The sequence below is a fragment of the Podarcis melisellensis genome, assembly GCF_964234715.1.
Source record: "Podarcis melisellensis genome assembly, chromosome: 4".
NCBI classification, from domain to species: Eukaryota; Metazoa; Chordata; class Lepidosauria; order Squamata; family Lacertidae; genus Podarcis; species Podarcis melisellensis.
Genome location: NC_138531.1, coordinates 27,269,448 through 27,289,656, shown reverse-complemented (window position 1 = coordinate 27,289,656; position 20,209 = coordinate 27,269,448). Strand labels below are relative to the sequence as shown.

Sequence of the window (20,209 nt, the reverse complement as noted above, 5' to 3'; positions counted from 1 at the left end):
AACACCAACAGCAACCACTCAGGCAGAATGTGATGAATTTCAATCACTGAATACCCTTTTACCAGGATATTAAATCTATTTTGCTGTTTAGTTGCCATAGTAACAAATGTCACAATTTTTGTGCGTTATGGATGGAGATGGCACACGAAACCTGTTCGGGAATTCTGCCATATATTTGTCTCACAATGTACACAAAAGAAAGATGAGGTTATTTCCTCCGCTCTCAGAATCAGGGAAATCTGGATGGGAGTCACAAATCCCCCCCAAACTAACCTGGTCTCTTCAAATAAACCTTATCACATAAGCAAGCCTTTCCTAAAAAGGTAAAGGTAAGGACCCCTGACAGTTAAGTCCAGTCGCGAACGACTCTGGGGTTGCGGCACTCATCTCGCTTTATTGGCTGAGGGAGCTGACATTTGTCCTCAGACAGTTTTTCCGGGTCATGTGGCCAGTATGACTAAGCTGCTTCTGGCGAAACCAGAGCAGTGCATGGAAATGCCATTTACTTTCCTGCCGGAGTGGTACCTATTTATCTACTTGCACTTTGACGTGCTTTCGAACTACTAGGTTGGCAGGAGCTGGGACAGAGAAACGACAGCTCACCCCGTCGCAGGGATTCGAACCACCGACCTTCCAATCAGCAGGCCCTAGGCTCTGTGGTTTAGACCACAACACCACCCGCTTCCTAAGCCTTTCCTAGACTTATGGTAATGTATGAATTGAACTCTGGGCAGGTGAAGAAGAGTCAGATTCAAGGGTAGCGTATGAGAACATTGTGGAGGTGAGGCCTAACCCTTGACCACAGCAGCCAAATGCCTTCCCCTTATGAGAGACTACAAACCTAACCCCTACTTATTTTGGAGTTAGCCCCATTGCATTCAATAGGACTTACTTCTGAGTAGACACTTAATTTGTTATATTTATCCCACCATTCCTCAAAGGATCTCAAGGTGGTGTAGGAGGTTCTTGTCCCTCTCCATTTTATCCTCACAAACCACCCTGTGAGGTAAGTTAAGCTGAGAGACCATGACTGGCCCAAGGCTACCCAGCAAGCTTCGTGGCTGAGTGGGGATTTGAACTCTGGACTCCCAGATCCTAGTTCAACACACTAATCACTAAATCACACTGACTCTCTAGCATGGTTTGGATTGTACTGTAAACTGTTGTCGGAAAGAGCAGTCCCTTCTGAATCAGAGCTCAAAAGCTTTAGAACAGCATTCCTAAAGCGGTCTGTCAATGTTCCTCCAAGGTGCCCTTACAGAAAAGTTAGAAGGCTTATCTGTTTAGCCCAGCAATGTTTACTCTGACTGGCAAGCACTCTCCAGGGCGTCAGGCAAGGATATCGCCTGCTGCTCTCTGCACAGGCCTTTGGCAGTTAAAAAGGAAAAGCAAAGTTGATAAATTCTATTGTTTACTCTTTTAAAATACAGTCTTGGATCCTGAACACCTTGCGAGTCGAACGTTTTGGCTCCCAAACGCCGGTTTGCAAACGTTCTTTGGAACCTGAACGTCCGACGCAACTTCAAGGTTCAAGGGCAATCACGTTAGAACAACTAATAAGAAAGGCAACTTCACAGCAGAGGTGATTTTAGGCAACTGGTGCAGCCACAACAATGCTGCAGAACAGAGCACAATAGGCTGGAGGCTGAATTTTAGCATCGCACAGGGCGCTGCTGACATTTGAGGTCCCAAAGTCCACCACTGCTTCAGAGGGTGTAGGGACTAACTGGCCTTAAGGCCAGTGGATGAGGCACATCACCACTATTATGCTGCAGCAGCTGAGGGTCTGTTTTCTGAAAGCCAGCAATTGGGAATGTCGAAGTCGTTAGAAAACATGTTCCCTGCCTGTCTTAACGCATGGACCAGGAGGTGGTCCTTTTGCCCCCAACCTAGAGGTCGGATTAAGAACTTTAGAGGCCCTATGCACTTAAAAGATTTTGGTTCCCATACACACACACACACTTTAATAAGCCATAAATGAGAACCTATTTTTCAAAATGAAAGAAAACCTACAGTGAGATGGAAAACGATGCTTATTTTCGTATACTTCCACTTTATTCCATGATATGAACTATTTAATTACTAGCTTACAGCTGAATCTTGTGTTTTCGTGCTTTAATTAATATAGACAGATTTTATCTCAGAATTTGTAAACTGAAAAGTGGAGTTGCTGGTTCATGGTAAATCTGGCAATGGAAAGTTTCTGTGGTGCCTCTCCCTTCCCATGAAGCCCTAAGCACGTGATTATTTTGCTTAATGGTTAAGCCAGCCCTGTCCCAACGCCCAAAGGTGCTATCAATTGCAGGCATTTTTCCAACTGACGTAATATGGGAGTCTATCATAATGGGCGCTTATTCACTTTTTAAAACAGCCAGTCTATTTTAACTAATAGCGTCATCTTAAGACCCCACTATACAACAGCAGCAGGAGAGTGTAACATCCCGTTACAGCCTGCCAGTTCCATTGTCAGAGGTCATCATGGCTGTAGTTCAGAGTACTGCTATTTCAGCAGAAAATGCCGCCAAAGGGAAGGAAAAACACAGGCTGAGCTACTTGGAGTTGGAGAGTGCAAGACTTTAACTGCCCTAATCAGATCACATGTGTTGTTAATAATAATAATAATAATAATTAATTTTGCTGATATATATATTGTGAAGGGTGTTCCCCAGCCAAAGCAATGCAAACAGCAGATAGGTAAAGGTAAAGGGACCCGTGACCATTAGGTCCAATCATGACTGACTCTGGGGTTGCGGCACTCATCTACCTTTATTGGCCGAGGAAGCCAGTATACAGCTTCCGGGTCATGTGGCCAGCATGACTAAGCCGCTTCTGGCGAAGCAGAGCAGCGCACAGAAACGCCGTTTACCTTCCCACCGGAGCGGAACCTATTTATCTACTTGCACTTTGACGTGCTTTCGAACTGCTAGGTTGGTAGGAGCAGGGACCGAGCAATGGGAGCTCACTCCATTGCGGGGATTCGAACCACTGACCTTCTGATTCCTAGGCTCTGTGGTTTAACCCACAGCACCACCCACGTCCCATAAACAGCAGATAGCTAACTCTTTATTGTCAAAGCTATGGCTCCGAATAGCCACGAACACCAGTTTAGCATCTAGGCAACTATTTCCAGGTCTGCGTTCTATGGAGCAGTTGCAGCAACAGAGGGTCACTCCCCCTCCACCAGTTTCTGTAACCCCCCCCCCCCGACGGGCTGCGTGCACGCAGTCAGAGACTGCGTGGAATCTTCCTCTGCTCATCCCTCTTCAGTCTCCTCCTGATTCTGGGAGACACTGGTGCAGGAGAGGGTGCGGAAGCACCTGGTCCTTCACTTGCCTGACCTGCATCTTCCTCCTCTTTTTCCGACCCATCCTGTGCTCCAGAAACAGCTCTACAGAAGAGCTGGAGCATGTCTTCTCCTGTCACCTATCTTACGATCAGCTGGGTTTCTTAGATCCAAGAGGTGGGATTAAGGCCTTTTCTAAGGCCTGTCGTCTGGTATAAGGGAGGACTGTTGCATGTTCTGAGGTTTGGGGTGCCCATCACAGTTATCCCTAGCTCTCACAGACACTTGTGTTAATGCCCAAAGAGTACCTGAAGCATCACCAAACAATATAGTTCAGCTTTTTTAATCTTGCTTCCTTAGTCGATACCAATGAAACAGAACAATAAATCATGGCCATATTTTGGTTCTTCAAATTGTTTGGTATCAGCACTTTATGAAGACCATATTACCCATCAAAATATTTTATGAAGGGTTGGGTTTGTAGCTTAAAGTGTGAGATTCACCATCTGTGCCTCCTACAAAAATCTAACATCTGCAGGAATAAAACTGCACGTGAACTGTATAATTGCACAGGCAGGCAAGTGACCATCACTGCATTACTATGTTTTAACTCAGTGGTGCGGATAAAAAATTCATCAAGTTCTCCATTTCCGAAAAGTTGAGGCAACCTATTATAACACGTAGAAAAGGCACACAAATGTAGCCTTGATCTTTTTCGCATGCTCTGAGCAACAGGGAACGGTAGTGTTGTTGAGTGGGAGGCCATTTGTAGGTTTGGGGACCTTAAAAAATAAGAATAACCCCATGAGTTGAGGGTAGTCAATGAGGTACCCTCTAAATACTGTTGAACTCCAACTCCCATAAGTCCCAGCCAACATGGTCAGTGGCCAGAATGGGTATGATTTGAAGGAACATAACACTACCACCACTTTGCTGAAGTTAAGCAGATCTAGGTCTGGTCAGTGACTGGATGGATTATTGCTTTGGGTTCTATTGCTCTGAGGTGTATAATAATAATAATAATAATAATAATAATAATAATAATAATAATGTGATTTTAAAATTTTATGAAACACGAAAGAAGAAAAACGGACTATAAATGTAAGATGGGAGCTGTAATCCAACAACATCTGGGGGAACCACACTGGCTACTCCTGCCGTAAACATGGGGGAGAAAACCTGAAGAACAACAAAAGCCTAATCTGGAGTACAAATATTATCAAAGTCTAGTTACTAGGATGTGAACAAGCATGTATCTTTGCCCTGGCTTTCGGCACCTGAGATGTGTGTTTTCAGAGCCCACCCTATTCTTGTGATTGTAGTCTGTTTTGAATGTTCTGGATTTTGAACTTTACATTGTTGTAACCTGCACTGAGACCTGCTGGTGAAGGGCAGGAAATAAATATAACATTAATAATATTACAAAATCAATACCAAATACGATGTAACAAAGCTAGATAACAATCCAGTCCCACAAATAGCTGACTTTTGATTCAACTACTGTATACAATAGGGAGGCTGGTCAGCTAGATTAACTACTCAGTCATGAGCATCCATCGCAATGCCAAAATCCACGCAGATGGATTTGCTGTTGAGTTGTTGCTTTAAGCAACTGCAGCTACTTCTGACTCAAAACAGTTCAGAATTCACCAAAGCAATGGAAGATCTCTAGTAGATTGAAACCTATGAAATGCTTGTCAGGTCTTGCTCACCTTGGTACACTTGTAGAAAATGTCAAAGGCCAGATGCAAAGCGCTGAAGGATTGCTGGGCCTGAGATTCCCCACCTGCTATGAATCATGAAGAATTGATGCTTTTGAATTATGGTGCTGGAGGAGACTCTTGAGAGTCCCATGAACTGCAAGATCAAACCTATCCATTCTTAAGGAAATCAGCCCTGAGTGCTCACTGGAAGGACAGATCCTGAAGCTGAGGCTCCAATACTTTGGCCACCTCATGAGAAGAGAAGACTCCCTGGAAAAGACCCTGATGTTGGGAAAGATTGAGGGCACAAGGAGAAAGGGATGACAGAAGATGAGATGGTTGGACAGTGTTCTCGAAGCTACCAACATGAGTTTGACCAAACTGCGGGAGGCAGTGGAAGACAGGAGTGCCTGGCGTGCTCTGGTCCTTGGGGTCACGAAGAGTCGGACACGACTAAACGGCTAACAATGAATCAGGAAGTAAGGCCCGCCATTTATGTCTGCTCAAAATATGTCTGCAAGTCAAAATAAACTTCCAGTTTTCACTAGCCTAGGACTGCAAATGAAGGGGATGGGGTTTGCCAAGCACCACATATGGAACTGTCAGGCTGCTTTTATATTTGGTAGGTGACACATTGTGTAGGAGGTCTGAGCTGGACAAACCTCAGGGAGACATCAGTATGAATTTTAAGCAAGAGCGTGCAAGTTGCTTGCCATGTATATGTATTGCTAAGGTGGCTTTGTAGCTCTCTGCGTGCAAGAGCTAAGCTTTTAAAGAATGTGTGAGCGGGAAGGCACAATGATTTACTAATCTCTCTACAAGGGCTGTGTGTGGTTGAAGCTGATGGAGCACTTAGGGCAGCAGCATCCTCTGTAGATATTTCCCCCAGTTCCGAGAGGTGCATATACTGAGCTCATGACTCTCCACAGATATGCTTCTTAAAAAAATATATACTCCGGCATCATTTGAAATATTACTCAAGCTCAGTTTGAAGAGTGGGCTTTTAAAATCATAATTAGGTGAGGCAGGCTGACAAAATCAATGACTTGGTTTTTGCAGTTCTGATTAATTTGAACCTTTTCTGGATATCAATAGATTTTTAATATATATACAGAACAACAAAAGCACTGCAGGATTTAACCCTCATTGTTTGGAGAAGGTAACGTTGCGAATTTGGTAAGCTTTTTAACCCCACAAAACCACTTGTTTTCAGAGTAGCTGTCAGAGTCCAGCTGAGCCCTTTGAAGATGTTGCTGGGGATGATTTGAATTCAAAATATAAACAGTTTAATTTATTAAACTGCATTAAAATGCATTAGTATCCCATGACAAAAGAATAGTAACATAAAAGTTGCTGGGATACACAATGGTTAACTTTTTATTATTTTACACAAAAAAGCATGTACAGAATATGTATTGTTTTCTTAAGGGCAAACAAAGTTCTGACAACCCCTCAACTATGAAATCTGCATTGGGGTATCAGTTACAGGAGGAAAAACAACGGAAGAAAAAGCAAACCAGAAACCAAAACATGCCTAGGTAAAATGCTGGTCTCATGGTAAATAATGGGAGGGATCTCATATACCCCTTTAAAAAGTTGAAACGCAGGAGAGGGAAGAGTTGAAACACAACAGGTCAACTGACCACTTGACTGTTGAAGGATACATGGAGAATGAAATGTCTGAGGTCTGCAATAACATATTTAATCTTATAGATTTTTTAAAACAACATTTAAATATATTATGTGCTTACCATTTGCTTCCGGTTCTCTACAAGATGGATACCGATAATCCCTAGGAAGGACCCAAAACCAAGCTGTGGCGAAGAACAAAGAAACAGCAGGTCAACTTAGCTGTGTATATAGGATAGTGTTCTGGTTTGCACACCATGTTAAACCATGGTTTGTTAACGATCATTTATTAAACCATGCTATCACTATGTGTAAACCCAGTCTAGCAGCTTAAATGTGGTTAAAGATTGCACATTACAGGTTTAAAAATACAAACAACGTTTAAAATCATATCGGAGATCACACATAGCCTGGGATTCTATCTTGTTTTACAGTTGTTCCAGGCAACTGAGCAGTATGTACAGGTTCAAGGCTTATGGCAACTGCAGCTATTAATATATAAACTATATAGGAAGGAAGAAACGTTTACTAATTACTGTAAATAAAATACCTACAATTCTGGAAACAGTGGAAAATGAGGCAGGAGTACAGAATTTACTTCCTGATTAAAATTTCTCACAAGTATGGTTGTTCCAACCTTTCATTTTGGATTTTAGCATTTTATGTGCTGCTGCACATGAGACCTTATCTTCCAACACATATATATCAATCTGAGCTTGTTCTGTATTCCCCAAGTCTGTGCAACATGCATCTATGTATGTGTAGGAAATAATGGACATTTAGGCAGCTCTCTCCATGAAATATTACTCATGACAGAGATTCAGAACTGAAGATAGATGGGTTTATTAATATTCCTAACAATACTTGCAGTGGAGCCCTGTATCCATCTAGCAGTATCTTGTTCTAATCTACTCAGGATGTGCTAGCTTGCTTGTCTTCGCTTTCACACATACATACACAAACATACGTACACACACAATCAGGCTAACATTGCTTGAGCTGTCAATTCCACAAAAAAGCTTTGTTGGGCAGATAATTCTGCACAATGGTTACTTCATTGCATGGCACACAGCACTGTAAATACTTGAAACCCTAAAATATAATTCCTACTTACGATTATTCCTGGATAGTAACCGCCCACAGTTACATTTTCTGTTCTGGTGGTAGCTGCAAGGCCTATGGTCAGTATGAAAACAGACACTATCAAGAGGGCGATTGTGAACCATAGAGAAGTTTTCTTCCTTTTCGCAAAGTGCCCTGTGGAGCAAGGGGGGAAAATGTTATTATAAGCACCACAGTACATTTGCACAAATCCCAAGGCGGCAGCAATGTGCTACACCTCTATCCTACTTGTTAAGTTGTGGGTGAACATATCAGACAACACAGCGATTCTTCAAACAGCTCTTGTTTATTCACAGGCCAGAACAGAACTGAACTGAAGGGTTCAGCCAGCCTGCTTATATAGAGCTCCACTAGAACGCAACAGTAACCATTTTCTGTAACTATCCAATCACTGGACGTCACTTTCAATCCCTTATTTGCATATGTGGACCTGAGTGAAAACTATCTACAATATCCCCCTGCTGGCCCAGGGTGAGAACTTCAGTACATAACACTACTCTCCCACAAAGGAACTAAAAATGGTGAATTAACCTTATAACCAAGCCTGTTGCGTAGGCTAAGAAACAGCAGCTTGCCTAAGGCTTTCCAGTAAGTTTCGAACAGGGACAGCTCAAGCCATTTTGCTGCCTGATCCAAAGGGCTAGGTGGCACCCCCTCCCCCATTCCATGCATCAACAGAAGTATAGTGTCCAGATAATGGGGAATGGTCTGTACCACTCTATTCTGCCTTTGCCAGACCACTCCTGGAATATTGTCTCCAATTCTGGGCACCACAATTTCGGAAGGGTGTTGACAAGGTGGAACATGTGCAGAGGAGGGCTACCAAGATGATCAAGTGTCTGGAAACCAAGCCTTATGAGGAACGGTTGAATGAGCTGGGTATGTTTAGCCTGGAAAATAGGAGACTGAGAGGAGATATGATAGTTATCTTTAAATATCTCAAGGGCTTTCAAATGGAAGATGGAGCAAGCTTCTTTTCTCCTGCTCTGGAAGGTAGGACTCAAACCAAGGGCTTCAAGTTACAAGAAAGGAGATTGCCGTTAAACATCAGGAAAAACTTTCTGACAGTAAGAGCTGTTTGACAATAGAATGGACTCCCCTGGGAGGTTGTGGACTCTCCTTCCTTGGAGGTCTTTAAACAGAGATTGGATGGCCATCTATCATGGATGCTTTAGCTGAGATTTCTGCGTTGCAGGGGGCTGAACCAGATGACCTTTGGGGTCCCTTCCAACTCCACAATTTTATGATTCTGTGTGCAGACGATAACTGGATTGACAACTAAATCTTATTTCAACATGGGTGGCAGGACAGCTTTCTCCAGCGTACCTGAGAACAGCCAGCTTAAAATGCAGAGCAGTCAGCAAGGCAAAGAAAGATGTGCCGTCCAACACCCTACTGCCACTTCCCGCATCCCAACATCTGCTACTTGAAGCAGCTGTTTCACTCTTCCTAATGGTAGGGCCAGCCCTGGTTTTATAGGTGAGCAGGGCTGGCCAAGGAGATTTTGCTGCCTGAGGCAAAATGTTCTGCCCCCACCACACTCCTGCCTCCTGCGGGCACACATCTACTTCAGGGGCATCTAAAGTAGTGGCAGGAGCAGTGTGGCATGCCCATGGAGGAGAGTCCAGATCTGCCACCTGAGATGACCACTTTACCCTGCAACATGGGTAGGCTGACCCTGTAGGTGAGCATGGCTTTCAGCTCAGAGCCCAATAGCCAAGCCCAACACTCCAGGGTCAAACAAAATGTGCCAGAGAGCCATAGTCAGAGTCTAGTGAAGAGCTGTTTTGTTGGGGGCCTTAGAACTGACCCCTTTCATTGTTTCCCAGCTTAAATTACCCTTCTGAAGATGATATTAACTGAGGAGGGGATAATGTGCAAAGTTCTCTTGAATCACATGGTTTAGGTTCTGTCTACTCACCAATCCTCTCAAAGCAGAAAAACCAGAAAACCAATAACTCTTGGACAGAGCTTTTCAAGTAGACAATGTTCAGAGTTCCACTAAAGCACGTACACACAGTGACTGTTAGTCTGTTATGAAAAATATATATTGAAATAGGGCCTTCTCAATTCTTCATGAGCTTAGAGAGGTCACATCCTTCCATCTTTAAGTGGCTGTTACCTTGTTATGGTTGGTCTGTATTGGGGTCTATATTTGGTATGCTCCTGATAAGTTCATGGTGATTTTTAGTAATATTTTGCACAGTTTAAACAGCCTCGGTCCAGTATACCTGAAGGAGCGTCTCCTCCCCCATCATTTTGCCCGGACGCTGAGGTCCAGCGCCGAGGGCCTTCTGGCGGTTCCCTCATTGCGAGAAGCAAAGCTACAGGGAACCAGGCAGAGGGCCTTCTCAGTAGTGGCACCCGCCCTGTGGAACGCCCTCCCATCAGATGTCAAAGAGATAAATAACTACCTGACATTCAGAAGACATCTTAAGGCAGCCCTGTTCAGGGAAGTTTTTAACGTGTGATATTTTACTGTATTTTTGGTTTTTATGGAAGCCGCCCAGAGTGGCTGGGGAGGCCCAGCCAGATGGGCGGGGTATAAATAATAAATTATTATTATTATTATTATTATTATTATTATTATTATTATTACTCTGGGTTTTTTATTCTGTGCTTAAACTTTTATTAAGATTTATTTGTGCATGCTTTTGTAAACCATTTGGAGAAGTGGGTGTAATGGGAGTGAGACAAATTGCTGCACCAGCCTGGAGCAGGCTCCAAACCCACCTCAGGATCCAACAGATCCCAAGCTGGCTCAGCCCCAGCCTGGCGGTGCTTTCCACAATGGCACCACCAGGAATACTGATGATTTCACTTGCCACCAATCCACCCGTGCATTTGTAACTGGGGAGGGGGGGCAGCTGGGGAGAGTGATCTGAAGAAGAGAATCAGAAGGCACAGGAAAGGGCTAGGCTAAAGCATTTTGTCTTCCCAGCTCCTTACCCCCTCTACAAATTATCTTCCTTTTCTCTCCTCTTTCCCCCCCCCCTCTTTGAATTGACCATTAGGATTTTATTGCCTGCATCTGCATGGAACATTTAGTTAGGCTCTCTAGAAAGACAGACTGCACGCAAGAGCAGCCATGATTCAAGAGTAATCTGAAAAAGGTCTCTTTGGTATCTCATATTCTCTCTCCCCATCTCCTTCTCTAGCACAGGGTTTTCAATGGATGATACCATTAAAAAGGAATGACATTTCTGTTCAAAGGACCAGCAGAACTGAAGCATAACTCCAAGTGTCTGGCATTTTAAAGGTCCAGGCTGGTGCTTTGAATTTGTAATCCTTCACACACAAGAGAAGAACCACACCAAAAAACAGGAGAAGTCTTTTCCTCCTGCTGCTATCTCTCCAGATTCAATATGCTTCTAGAAACCACTACATTCATATCTGGTTAAGTCCAAAATTACATTATTTTACATCCAGGCTTACAGTATTTTATAATGCACAAGTCCCTGTACACTGCCTACTTAGAGAATAAAACATGTGTTTGTAAGCTCTAAGAAATAACTTTTAGTATTAGTTCTACTGGATTTACTGAAGAGATGTTTTTAAAGAAAACATCCGCTGGATTTACATCAGCAGAAATCTAAGCATCTACAAACCCGTGACTAAATGTGAGTGAAAGGTACAAAAGTAGGACGCTGGATTTCAAAACTCACTCAGGCATCTGAAATGACAGAAGTTAACGTTCTGTGGCAAAGTTGCCTTGAAATCATCTCCAACACCTTGCATATACAAAGAGCAAGGGATTTCAAGCTGCAATCCCCTCCAATAAACCCCACAAAACTCAATATGATGGATTCTACTGTAAAACAATTGTTCTGCATGTTTTCAGCATGTCCAGAAAAAGATAAAACAAAAAAAATTCCTTCCAGTAGCACCTTAAAGACCAACTAAGTTAGTTCTTGGTATGAGCTTTCGTGTGCATGCACACTTCTTCAAATACAGATTCAGATACAGATACTGTGTATCTGAAGAAGTGTGCATGCACACGAAAGCTCATACCAAGAACTGACTTAGTTGGTCTTTAAGGTGCTACTGGAAGGAATTTTTTTTGTTTTGACTATGGCAGACCAACACGGCTACCTATCTGTAACCAGAAAAAGATAGTTGTGGTGAGTTCCTGCAGGCTAAAGCCCATGTTATCACCAACTTGAAGCAGCTTGCTTTAAAAAAAAAGATTTGTGCATTTTCTTTTGCAAAGAGTAGGATAGATGCATGTGTGTATTATTCTTCATAGAAGCATTACCACCCACTCACCTTGAAGAGTAGCCACCCACCCAGAACTCACAAATTTGCCTATCATCGCAACCCTGTAATGTTCATCATTTGCTACTTAAGTTACTACTTGCAACATTTGTAAGGGACTTTCAGCTCTATGATAAGTCAAGAAAACCTTAGGAAAAAATGAGTTCTTGATGCATTACATCAAACTTATAAATTTTGCTTGGCTACTTTGGTTGGCAAGGTAATAGTAGCACTTGGATAGCACACTGAAAGTCGCCATATCACAAATTTAGAAGGCAAATAATTTTGCCTCCACAACTACTGATTTGAGCATTGATTCGTTGATTATAAGTCAGATAATGACACCTTAGAACACTCTGGCCAACATAGTGTGTTCATCATGGTTGAGTTTGCATGTTATGCAATACACATTTTGGGATCATTGTGCAGTTTCTTTCTGTAAACAGTTCTGTCCCATCTTAACTGTTGTGCTGTGCAATACAAGTTCCTTGTCTCAGGAGTGTTTGACCACACCTCAAATAGTAATTTGATGTATCCATGAGAAGGGAAAAGAGAGATTAGGGCTGCAATCCCGTGTGAGTAAACCCAACTGAACACAACAAGAGTTGTTTAAATTGCATAGGATTGTTCTGTCAGAGAGCACCCACCCCTTGGCCTGATTATGGTTTCTAGGTGGAAAGGGGGGCAGGGCTCCTGCAAATAGTTGTGAAGAAGTGGAAAATTTCAGCAAGTATAGCTGACTATCTGGTCTGTTTCATAGCCCAACCAAGAGGTAGGAAACTGAATAACTAAAGTAGTTATTCAACAAAAAGTGGAATTTCTCATGTCATTTACTGCTTTGGGAAATTATTTAGTACAGAGGTTCCCCATGGACCACTTGAAAATTGCGGAGGGTCTTGGCCAACTACTAAATGTCCCATCCCCCTGTCTGTTGTATGTTGTGCCAGATACCTGTAGCATTCTGTGATAGATGCTATATGGTTTTTAATTGTATTGCTGTCTTGTTTTTTGTCGCATTTCAACCTCTTGAATATGAGGAGAGTTCCTTCATACCAACAGATGTAAAGGGTTCAAAACCAAGCCTACAATGCTGTCTAGGGCATTGTGATATCTGAACAACAATGGCTGCAATCCTATATCATTTACCTTAGACTAAGCCCTTAGACTAATTCAGTGAAACACATCTGAGTAAGCATGCATAGGACAGGACTCCCTAGTATATACAAACGCCATGCACAGTGAGTTACAGAAAGTGGATATTACTTAGATAAGTAAGGATTATTCCACTTGAGCATAAGACTATTCAGCTTTCTAAATTGCATGGCGTTACAAAAAATGTTCTAAACATTTAACACGGTGAACCGGCTATTAAAAGAAAAAATACGTACACAGAGAGAATACTATCTGTACCATGACATTCAGTATCCAAAAGTTTGGTAGCAACACCAAAGAATTGTATTTGTCCATGGGGGAGGGGGAAGGCAAGTTGTACAGGTAAATTTAAAGAATGGTGCATTATACATTGCATCCTAATACTATATGTGATGGCTTAATGTGCATAGTCCACAATATGCTTTTGGCAATTGCTTCCTCTGGAAAAAAATGTTTGATTTGTCCAGCACGTAGAGAAACTAATAAATAGGTGCTATTGCAAACCCCAAGACAGGCTATTATGAATTTACGTGGTAGAACCTGGTTGTGTGTATTATATATGCAGATCCTTAGCTCATTGAATTTAAGAGAAGAGGGGAGAGAAACCCTGATTTTATGTTCTCAATAATTTAGCTATAGTAATACAGTATTAATGTTGACTCCATTGCTTTGGTATCAATTACTTCTCCAATAAATAATTTAATGACTGGTTAAGGTAACAGAATCCTCATTTGTCTTTATTTCAAAGTTTTAATGAAAATCTCTCTGAGCGGTAGTGTTTTTAATTATGCCACCCAAAGTCGAGTGGATAAGACAACAACAAAATTAACAGGAAATATTTATTTTATGTATTTTTTATTGTGTGTCATGATGGCAAGAATAGCTTACTTCATACTATTCAGACAAAAATCAGTATATAGTACAGATATTTTACATTGTACAGGTTTTAATGAACGTTATGGAAGCAATAAAGTATTGGATCTGACTTTTATGTGCCATTTATATTACTTTATGAGAATACAAGTTAAGGGCAGAAAAAAGGCAAGTGAAAAATATTTTATCAAATAGGTAATCTGGGATGGCTAAAATGGAAACATAAATCCAGTTGTCATGTGAATAGCACAACTGTGGTAATCAGGAAAGACAGAGGTTTTTTTAATTTAAAAAACCCCTCACATCTATTAAAAACCCTCTTGCAAACAGAAGAGACCTAACACTTTATACATCAGTGTAAGAACTTAGATGGTGAGTGCTAACAGGTTTGTAGCTAAAACACGACCACTGAAAATTAAGAAGGATATATCAGCATGCTCAAATGAACCCCAAAGTTTGCAGAAGTACAATTATTTATGTGGGAAAGCTAATGGGTCAAAAAGTAACAGTCTAATGCTCAGTACCCAGATAATAGTGTCTGCTGAGGGAAGGGACCTGGTCGGAAAGGGAATTGAATGGAGTTCCTGGAATCAGACATGGCTGGCTTAGGTCCTGAAGAGGAGAAATCCACAATGCAACATTGGTTCATGCCCGACTTTGCATGGTCTAGACCAGTGTTTTTCAACCACTGTTCCGCGGCACACTAGTGTGCCGCGAGATGTTGCCTGGTGTGCCGTGGGAAAAATTGAAAAATTCGAAAGATTTAAAAATAAAGTATTTTATAATTTTTCATATTTCTGTTTACTTACTATTTCATAATAAAGTAATTATAAAATAATTTCTTTGTGTTTATTTGATTCCTATTCAAGAGAATTACTTTATATATAGTTAATTTTTTTTACATTTTCTAATGGTGGTGTGCCTCGTGATTTTTTTCATGAAACAAGTGTGCCTTTGCCCAAAAAAGGTTGAAAAACACTGGTCTAGACCAGCGTTTCCCAACCTTGGGCCTCCAGCTGTTTTTGGACTACAACTCCCATCATCCTTAGCTAGCAAGACCAGTGGTCAAAGATGATGGGAATTGTAGTCCAAAAGCAGCTGGAAACCCAAGGTTGGGAAACACTGGAAACAGTCCTAATGACCTAAAGGGCCTGAAGATGAAAACCAACTATTTATTTTTACCAAAAGGCTAAGACCAATCTATCTATCTATTCTATGGCATCAGCGGACCTCCCAGAGCAGATTTTTTGGCACATGGGAGCTGGTGTCAGGAGAAAGAGAACCTGGCAGTGGCGTAGCATGGGGGGTGCAGGGGGGGCCGGCCACACCGGGCACAACATCTGGGGGTTAGGGTTAGGGGGTGCAAATCCAGGGGTTAAGGGGCGCAAATTACTTGCCTTGCCCCGGGTGCTGACAACCCACGCTACGCCACTGGAACCTGGAAGTCCAATTGCACAAGCTGATCTCTGTTGCATGAGCAGAAGGACATCATTGGATGCTGGCATTGCTTTTGTCAAAAGAATTGAGAGATTCAATTCAGCGTAAAAAGATGTTGGAAAGACAGGAAACTAATATATTTGAAATAGTGGGCCATAACTCTAAATGGCTGCACGGTAACAATTCTATCACCCTGTTCTTATTTTAAACTCTTTCTTCCTTGTTCCAAATACAATGATGTCCCAGCCCTAAGTGTGCTTCCTTAGAAGGAAATTTGGCTGAAATCACTAGCACATATCTTCCAAATAAAGGTAAACTGCAAGGAAATTCTGCTGGTAAAATGGAAGTTGATTGTAAATATCATAGCTTGAAACAAGACTTCAATAGAAGGATTCTAAAAGAGAACCTTTACATTCCAAACAGTCTCTTCCCTTAAGGTTCTCAGAAGCACATTGTATCATGTTTTCCAGTTTGCTGTTGAACAAGGTGATAAGCTAGGACTCCTCTATGCATGCAGTAATTGAATCAACTACAGCCACCAGCAGCTCTGCACAAATGAACTAGTAAATATGCAACATTACCATTCAAGTGGATTAGCAGGAAAAGGGCAAAAATAAAAACAGGCATGATCCAGTGGTCCCTTTGGAATTCCAATAAAGAAGCTCGAAGTACAGAATTCTCTCACTGTCATCAATGAGACTTAAAAATGCTTAAAGGGAGTTGTAATTGGGCTTTAAAAAAAAACATATGCATGGCAACCAATAACAATTAACAATAGGATCCGGAACAAGTTGCTTGCCTCCCACTATTTTAGTCTCATGCATCTCTGTAAGTTCCCTTCCCAGATTTTTGTCCATTCTGCAAATTGCGTACAATTTTTTTTTTTAGAAAGATCTGAAAGGTGGTATTCTGAACCTCCAACCCCCCAGTAAACAATGTGCAGTTACATCTATCTAAACATCCTTTAGCTTCCGTTTGCCCGCACAGTCAGGATGATTAAAGACTGGCAAAACCATGGGCTATAAATGTTGTCAACGTATCTATTTATTACAGTTCTAGTCTTATATTTGAAACAATGAGGACAGAATCAGGATACAATAGCTATTCCATGTAAAATAATGTATGGAATAGTGTTTCCCAAAGGTAGGACAATTCAAGACACAACAATTTTAAGTCAGAACAGTGTTCTTTAAGACACGGCTAAAACTAAAATACAAGATGTGCTCACACATGTTGCTTGCAATCAGAGGGACGATTCCAATTAATTGCTTTCCTTCACTGGAAATTCATTCTTCTTGTTTTAAGATTCCTAGGTAAGTGTGCATATTATTAGAAACTTTACTGCAAAAGTTAAATTCCACACAGGGCTTCCCTGATCTTTTCTTTAAATCCAATTAGGCTCCCTAAATTTCTTTTTCAAAGAGATGGGAGAAGCTGCCCAGAAAGGACAAATATTTCCTTCTATATAGGCGTGGGTACTCAGTGGTGAACGAAATGCATTCTTCACATTTTCAAAGGCACTCTTATTCTTTTGTTACTTCATAACCCTTTGTACCATGATTTCAATGTCGGAAAATGCATAAGTCTCCATAGATGGGCAGGCTTCGACATAATGTGGTTTTCTGTATATGAATTGTTCCTAAAGGAGTGGGAGTGTATCTGTCCTGGACAGAGAAATGCTCTCCCAAACTCCAGGCTTTTTGGACAACATGTGGAAAAATTATGAGAGAAACCATGAATCATATTGCCACTCTTCATTTTATCTAACGCCAATCAGTATCTGAGGGCTACCTCGTGACAAAATTCCTTTGAAAAAACACCTGTGTGTATGTTAACACAGCAAAAATTCCACATGGCCTTGGTCAACAGCAGGCATCCCCAAACCCGGCCCTCCAGATGTTTTGGGACTACAACTCCCATCATCCCTAGCTATCAGGACCAGTGGTCAGGGATGATGGGAATTGTAGTCCAAAAACATCTGGAGGGCTGAGTTTGGGGGTGCCTGGTCAACAGTATGTATTCCTGGAGTGAAATTCACATGTATGAATCTGCATGGATGGGACGCCTGTGGGATATCATCTCTTTTCTGTATGGAAGTTCTTTCTTTCATCGTGGGGCAAACCCTGTCACTGAGAAGCATAACATGGGACTCTTCGGTAATAAGCTGCTTGCCCCAATTGCTGTTTAAAGACATATGATGATAGGCAGTAAAACAAGCACCATGTCTACACAAGATTTCGAAAGTAATTACATACATTTAATGACTACTAATTTTCCACCAGAAACCGATAACCTGCAACATTTAAGATGGATAGTTCAGGTGAAAGAAAGCATGCAGGGAGGCAGACAACAGATCCTTGCAGAGAAACTCAGATCGCCTCCCAGTCCCATCCCATCCCTATAACTATCTACCATCTATCTATCTATCTATCTATCTATCTATCTATCTATCTATCTATCATCTATCTATCATCTATCTATCATCTATCTATATCTATCTATCATCTATCTATCATCTATCTATCTATCTATCTATCTATCTATCTATCTATCTATCATCTATCTATCATCTATCTATCTATCTATCTATCTATCTATCTATCTATCTATCTATCATCTATCATCATCTATCATTGGCTCCCAGTATGTTTCCGAGCACAATTCAAAGTGTTGGTGTTGACCTTTAAAGCCCTAAACGGCCTCGGTCCAGTATACCTGAAGGAGCGTCTCCACCCCCATCATTCTGCCTGGACGCTGAGGTCCAGCGCAAAGGGCCTTCTGGCGGTTCCCTCATTGCGAGAAGCAAAGCTACAGGGAACCAGGCAGAGGGCCTTCTCGGTAGTGGCGCCCACCCTGTGGAACGCCCTTCCAGCAGATGTCAAAGCAATAAACAACTACCTGACATTCAGAAGACATCTTAAGGCAGCCCTGTTCAGGGAAGTTTTTAACGTGTGATTTTACTGTATTTTTGGTTTTTTTATGGAAGCCGCCCAGAGTGGCTGGGGAGGCCCAGCCAGATGGGCGGGGTATAAATAATAAATTATTATTATTATTATTATTATTATTATTATTATTATTATTATTATTATCTATCATCTATATCTATCTATCTATCTATCTATCTATCTATCTATCTATCTATCTATCTCTAAGAGAACAAGGAAGTTCATGGTGAGCTCTGGCACCTCTTTTTCTAGAAAAACAGCACTGTATATATCTATATGATATTGGGGTTGGGGGAGGAGAACAAGACATACTAAATCAGTCTACTTGAACGTGTCTTTGAGGAAAGGGTTGTAGCTCAGATGATACAAAATCTGCTTTGGGTGATGAAGGTCCCCAAAACCATTCACTGGCATTTCCAGGCAAGCGTGGGAATGCCCCGCTTCCCTGCCTAAAATCCTGGAAGGCCACTGCCAGTCAACCCTAACAATACTAAGCCAGATGGACTCAAGGTCTAACTCGCTTTAAGTCAGCTTCCCACGTTGGGCTGCAGTAGACGTGCCTAGGAGGAATGAGCTCAAAGACATGAAAGGCATTAGGAAGCCTTCACTGTGCAAAATGAATCGCCCTTCCTAAGAGCATGGAGAGCTCTTAGAAGCTCCGGTGGGAGGTGTTTGTGTATTTTTTGCAAACACTTGTTAGTCTCTCCAAAGTGGAAGAAGGTTTGGCGTAATTACCTTGACTCTTTGGCTCCGTTGGTTTCTCCCTCCAGAGCTCAACGCGCAAGTTCTTCTGAACTCGTGTCTTCTTGGTCGTGTGAAATCTGCCCTGTGCCCAACTCAGGGGGTGGGGAGACACCCCCATTCTAGAAGTTCACAGCAGGCAGAACACGAGTGAGCCGGGCTCGAGAGGATCCAATATTTGTGAAGGGGAGAAAAATGCAGTCTCTCCCCACCCCGCCCCCAATTGGAGCGGGAAATAAAATCTTATCTTCCCTTCTCACTTATCCATGTGCATGCGAGGTAGTACGTGCGTCTCCCTCTGAAACTACTTGAAGCAAAAACGGCAGATGCAGATATGTTTCCCCAGGGTGTAAAATTGTGCCGGGTACAGAAAGAAGGCGGAATAATAAGCCCACCTGCTTCTCCGGCTCCACTCGCCCTCAGCCCGCAGGACTTACCTGTGGGGTCCAGCACGGCCAAAGGGTCAGTCATGGAAACCGGAGCAGCGGAAGGCTGCATCCTCCGAGCGCCGCGCTCTTCGCCACACGGCGGGACGCCGAGGGCAGCATGCACGGCTCGCCTCGGGAATAAACTGGCCCTAAGGAAAGGAGGCTAGCTGGGAGGCAGGCGCCGCCGCCGCCACCGCCGGAGGGCAGGACCAGAGGCGGCGCCGGAGCCCGAGGGAGGAGGAGCGAGCGAGCCAGTCGCTCTCCCCGGGGTCCTTGGGCGCTACTGGAGGGGGAGAGAGATCCCGCCTCGCCACGCTGCGAGGAGGAGGGCGGCTGAGGGATCAGGGGCAGCCCGCTCGCCTCCAGGCTCGTGCAAAGGGGAGAGGCAGCCGCCGGTCAACTTCCCGCCTTTTCTTGTGGGGCAGAGAAGATGCAGCTGAAAGCGGGATGGAACAAAAGGAATGGAGTGCCTGGGTCACATCCCACGCTAATGGCGCTTTCCCCCACGAGTATATTTGTCCTTGAACCTGAGCAATGCGTTTTGGTTGGGAGTGGGCCTCTTGCACTGAAAATGGCTCCCCGCCCTTGCTCTGGGTGGTATAACATGGTTGGCCATGGGTCATGCAAGGAGCAGCCACCTCA

General features: G+C 42.7%; 1 protein-coding gene across 3 annotated transcripts in view; it reads right to left on the bottom strand.

Annotated features, from left to right (window-relative positions):
- Nucleotides 1-20,209, bottom strand: part of TMEM255B (transmembrane protein 255B) — a 58,753-nt gene that overhangs the window by 22,495 nt on the left and 16,049 nt on the right. Inside the window, exons 1-4 of one of the 3 annotated variants that reach the window (XM_081907474.1) lie at nucleotides 19,577-19,699; nucleotides 16,682-16,762; nucleotides 7,730-7,872; nucleotides 6,738-6,800 (exon numbers count right to left, since the gene is read on the bottom strand). In XM_081907474.1, coding sequence (XP_081763600.1) covers nucleotides 6,738-6,800; nucleotides 7,730-7,872; nucleotides 16,682-16,685 — 210 coding nt within the window. In that variant the 5' untranslated portion in view covers nucleotides 16,686-16,762; nucleotides 19,577-19,699. Of the gene's footprint in view, nucleotides 1-6,737; nucleotides 6,801-7,729; nucleotides 7,873-16,681; nucleotides 16,763-19,576; nucleotides 19,730-20,209 lie in introns of those variants that run through there. The other 2 variants (XM_081907472.1, XM_081907473.1) reach the window with 2 other exon arrangements.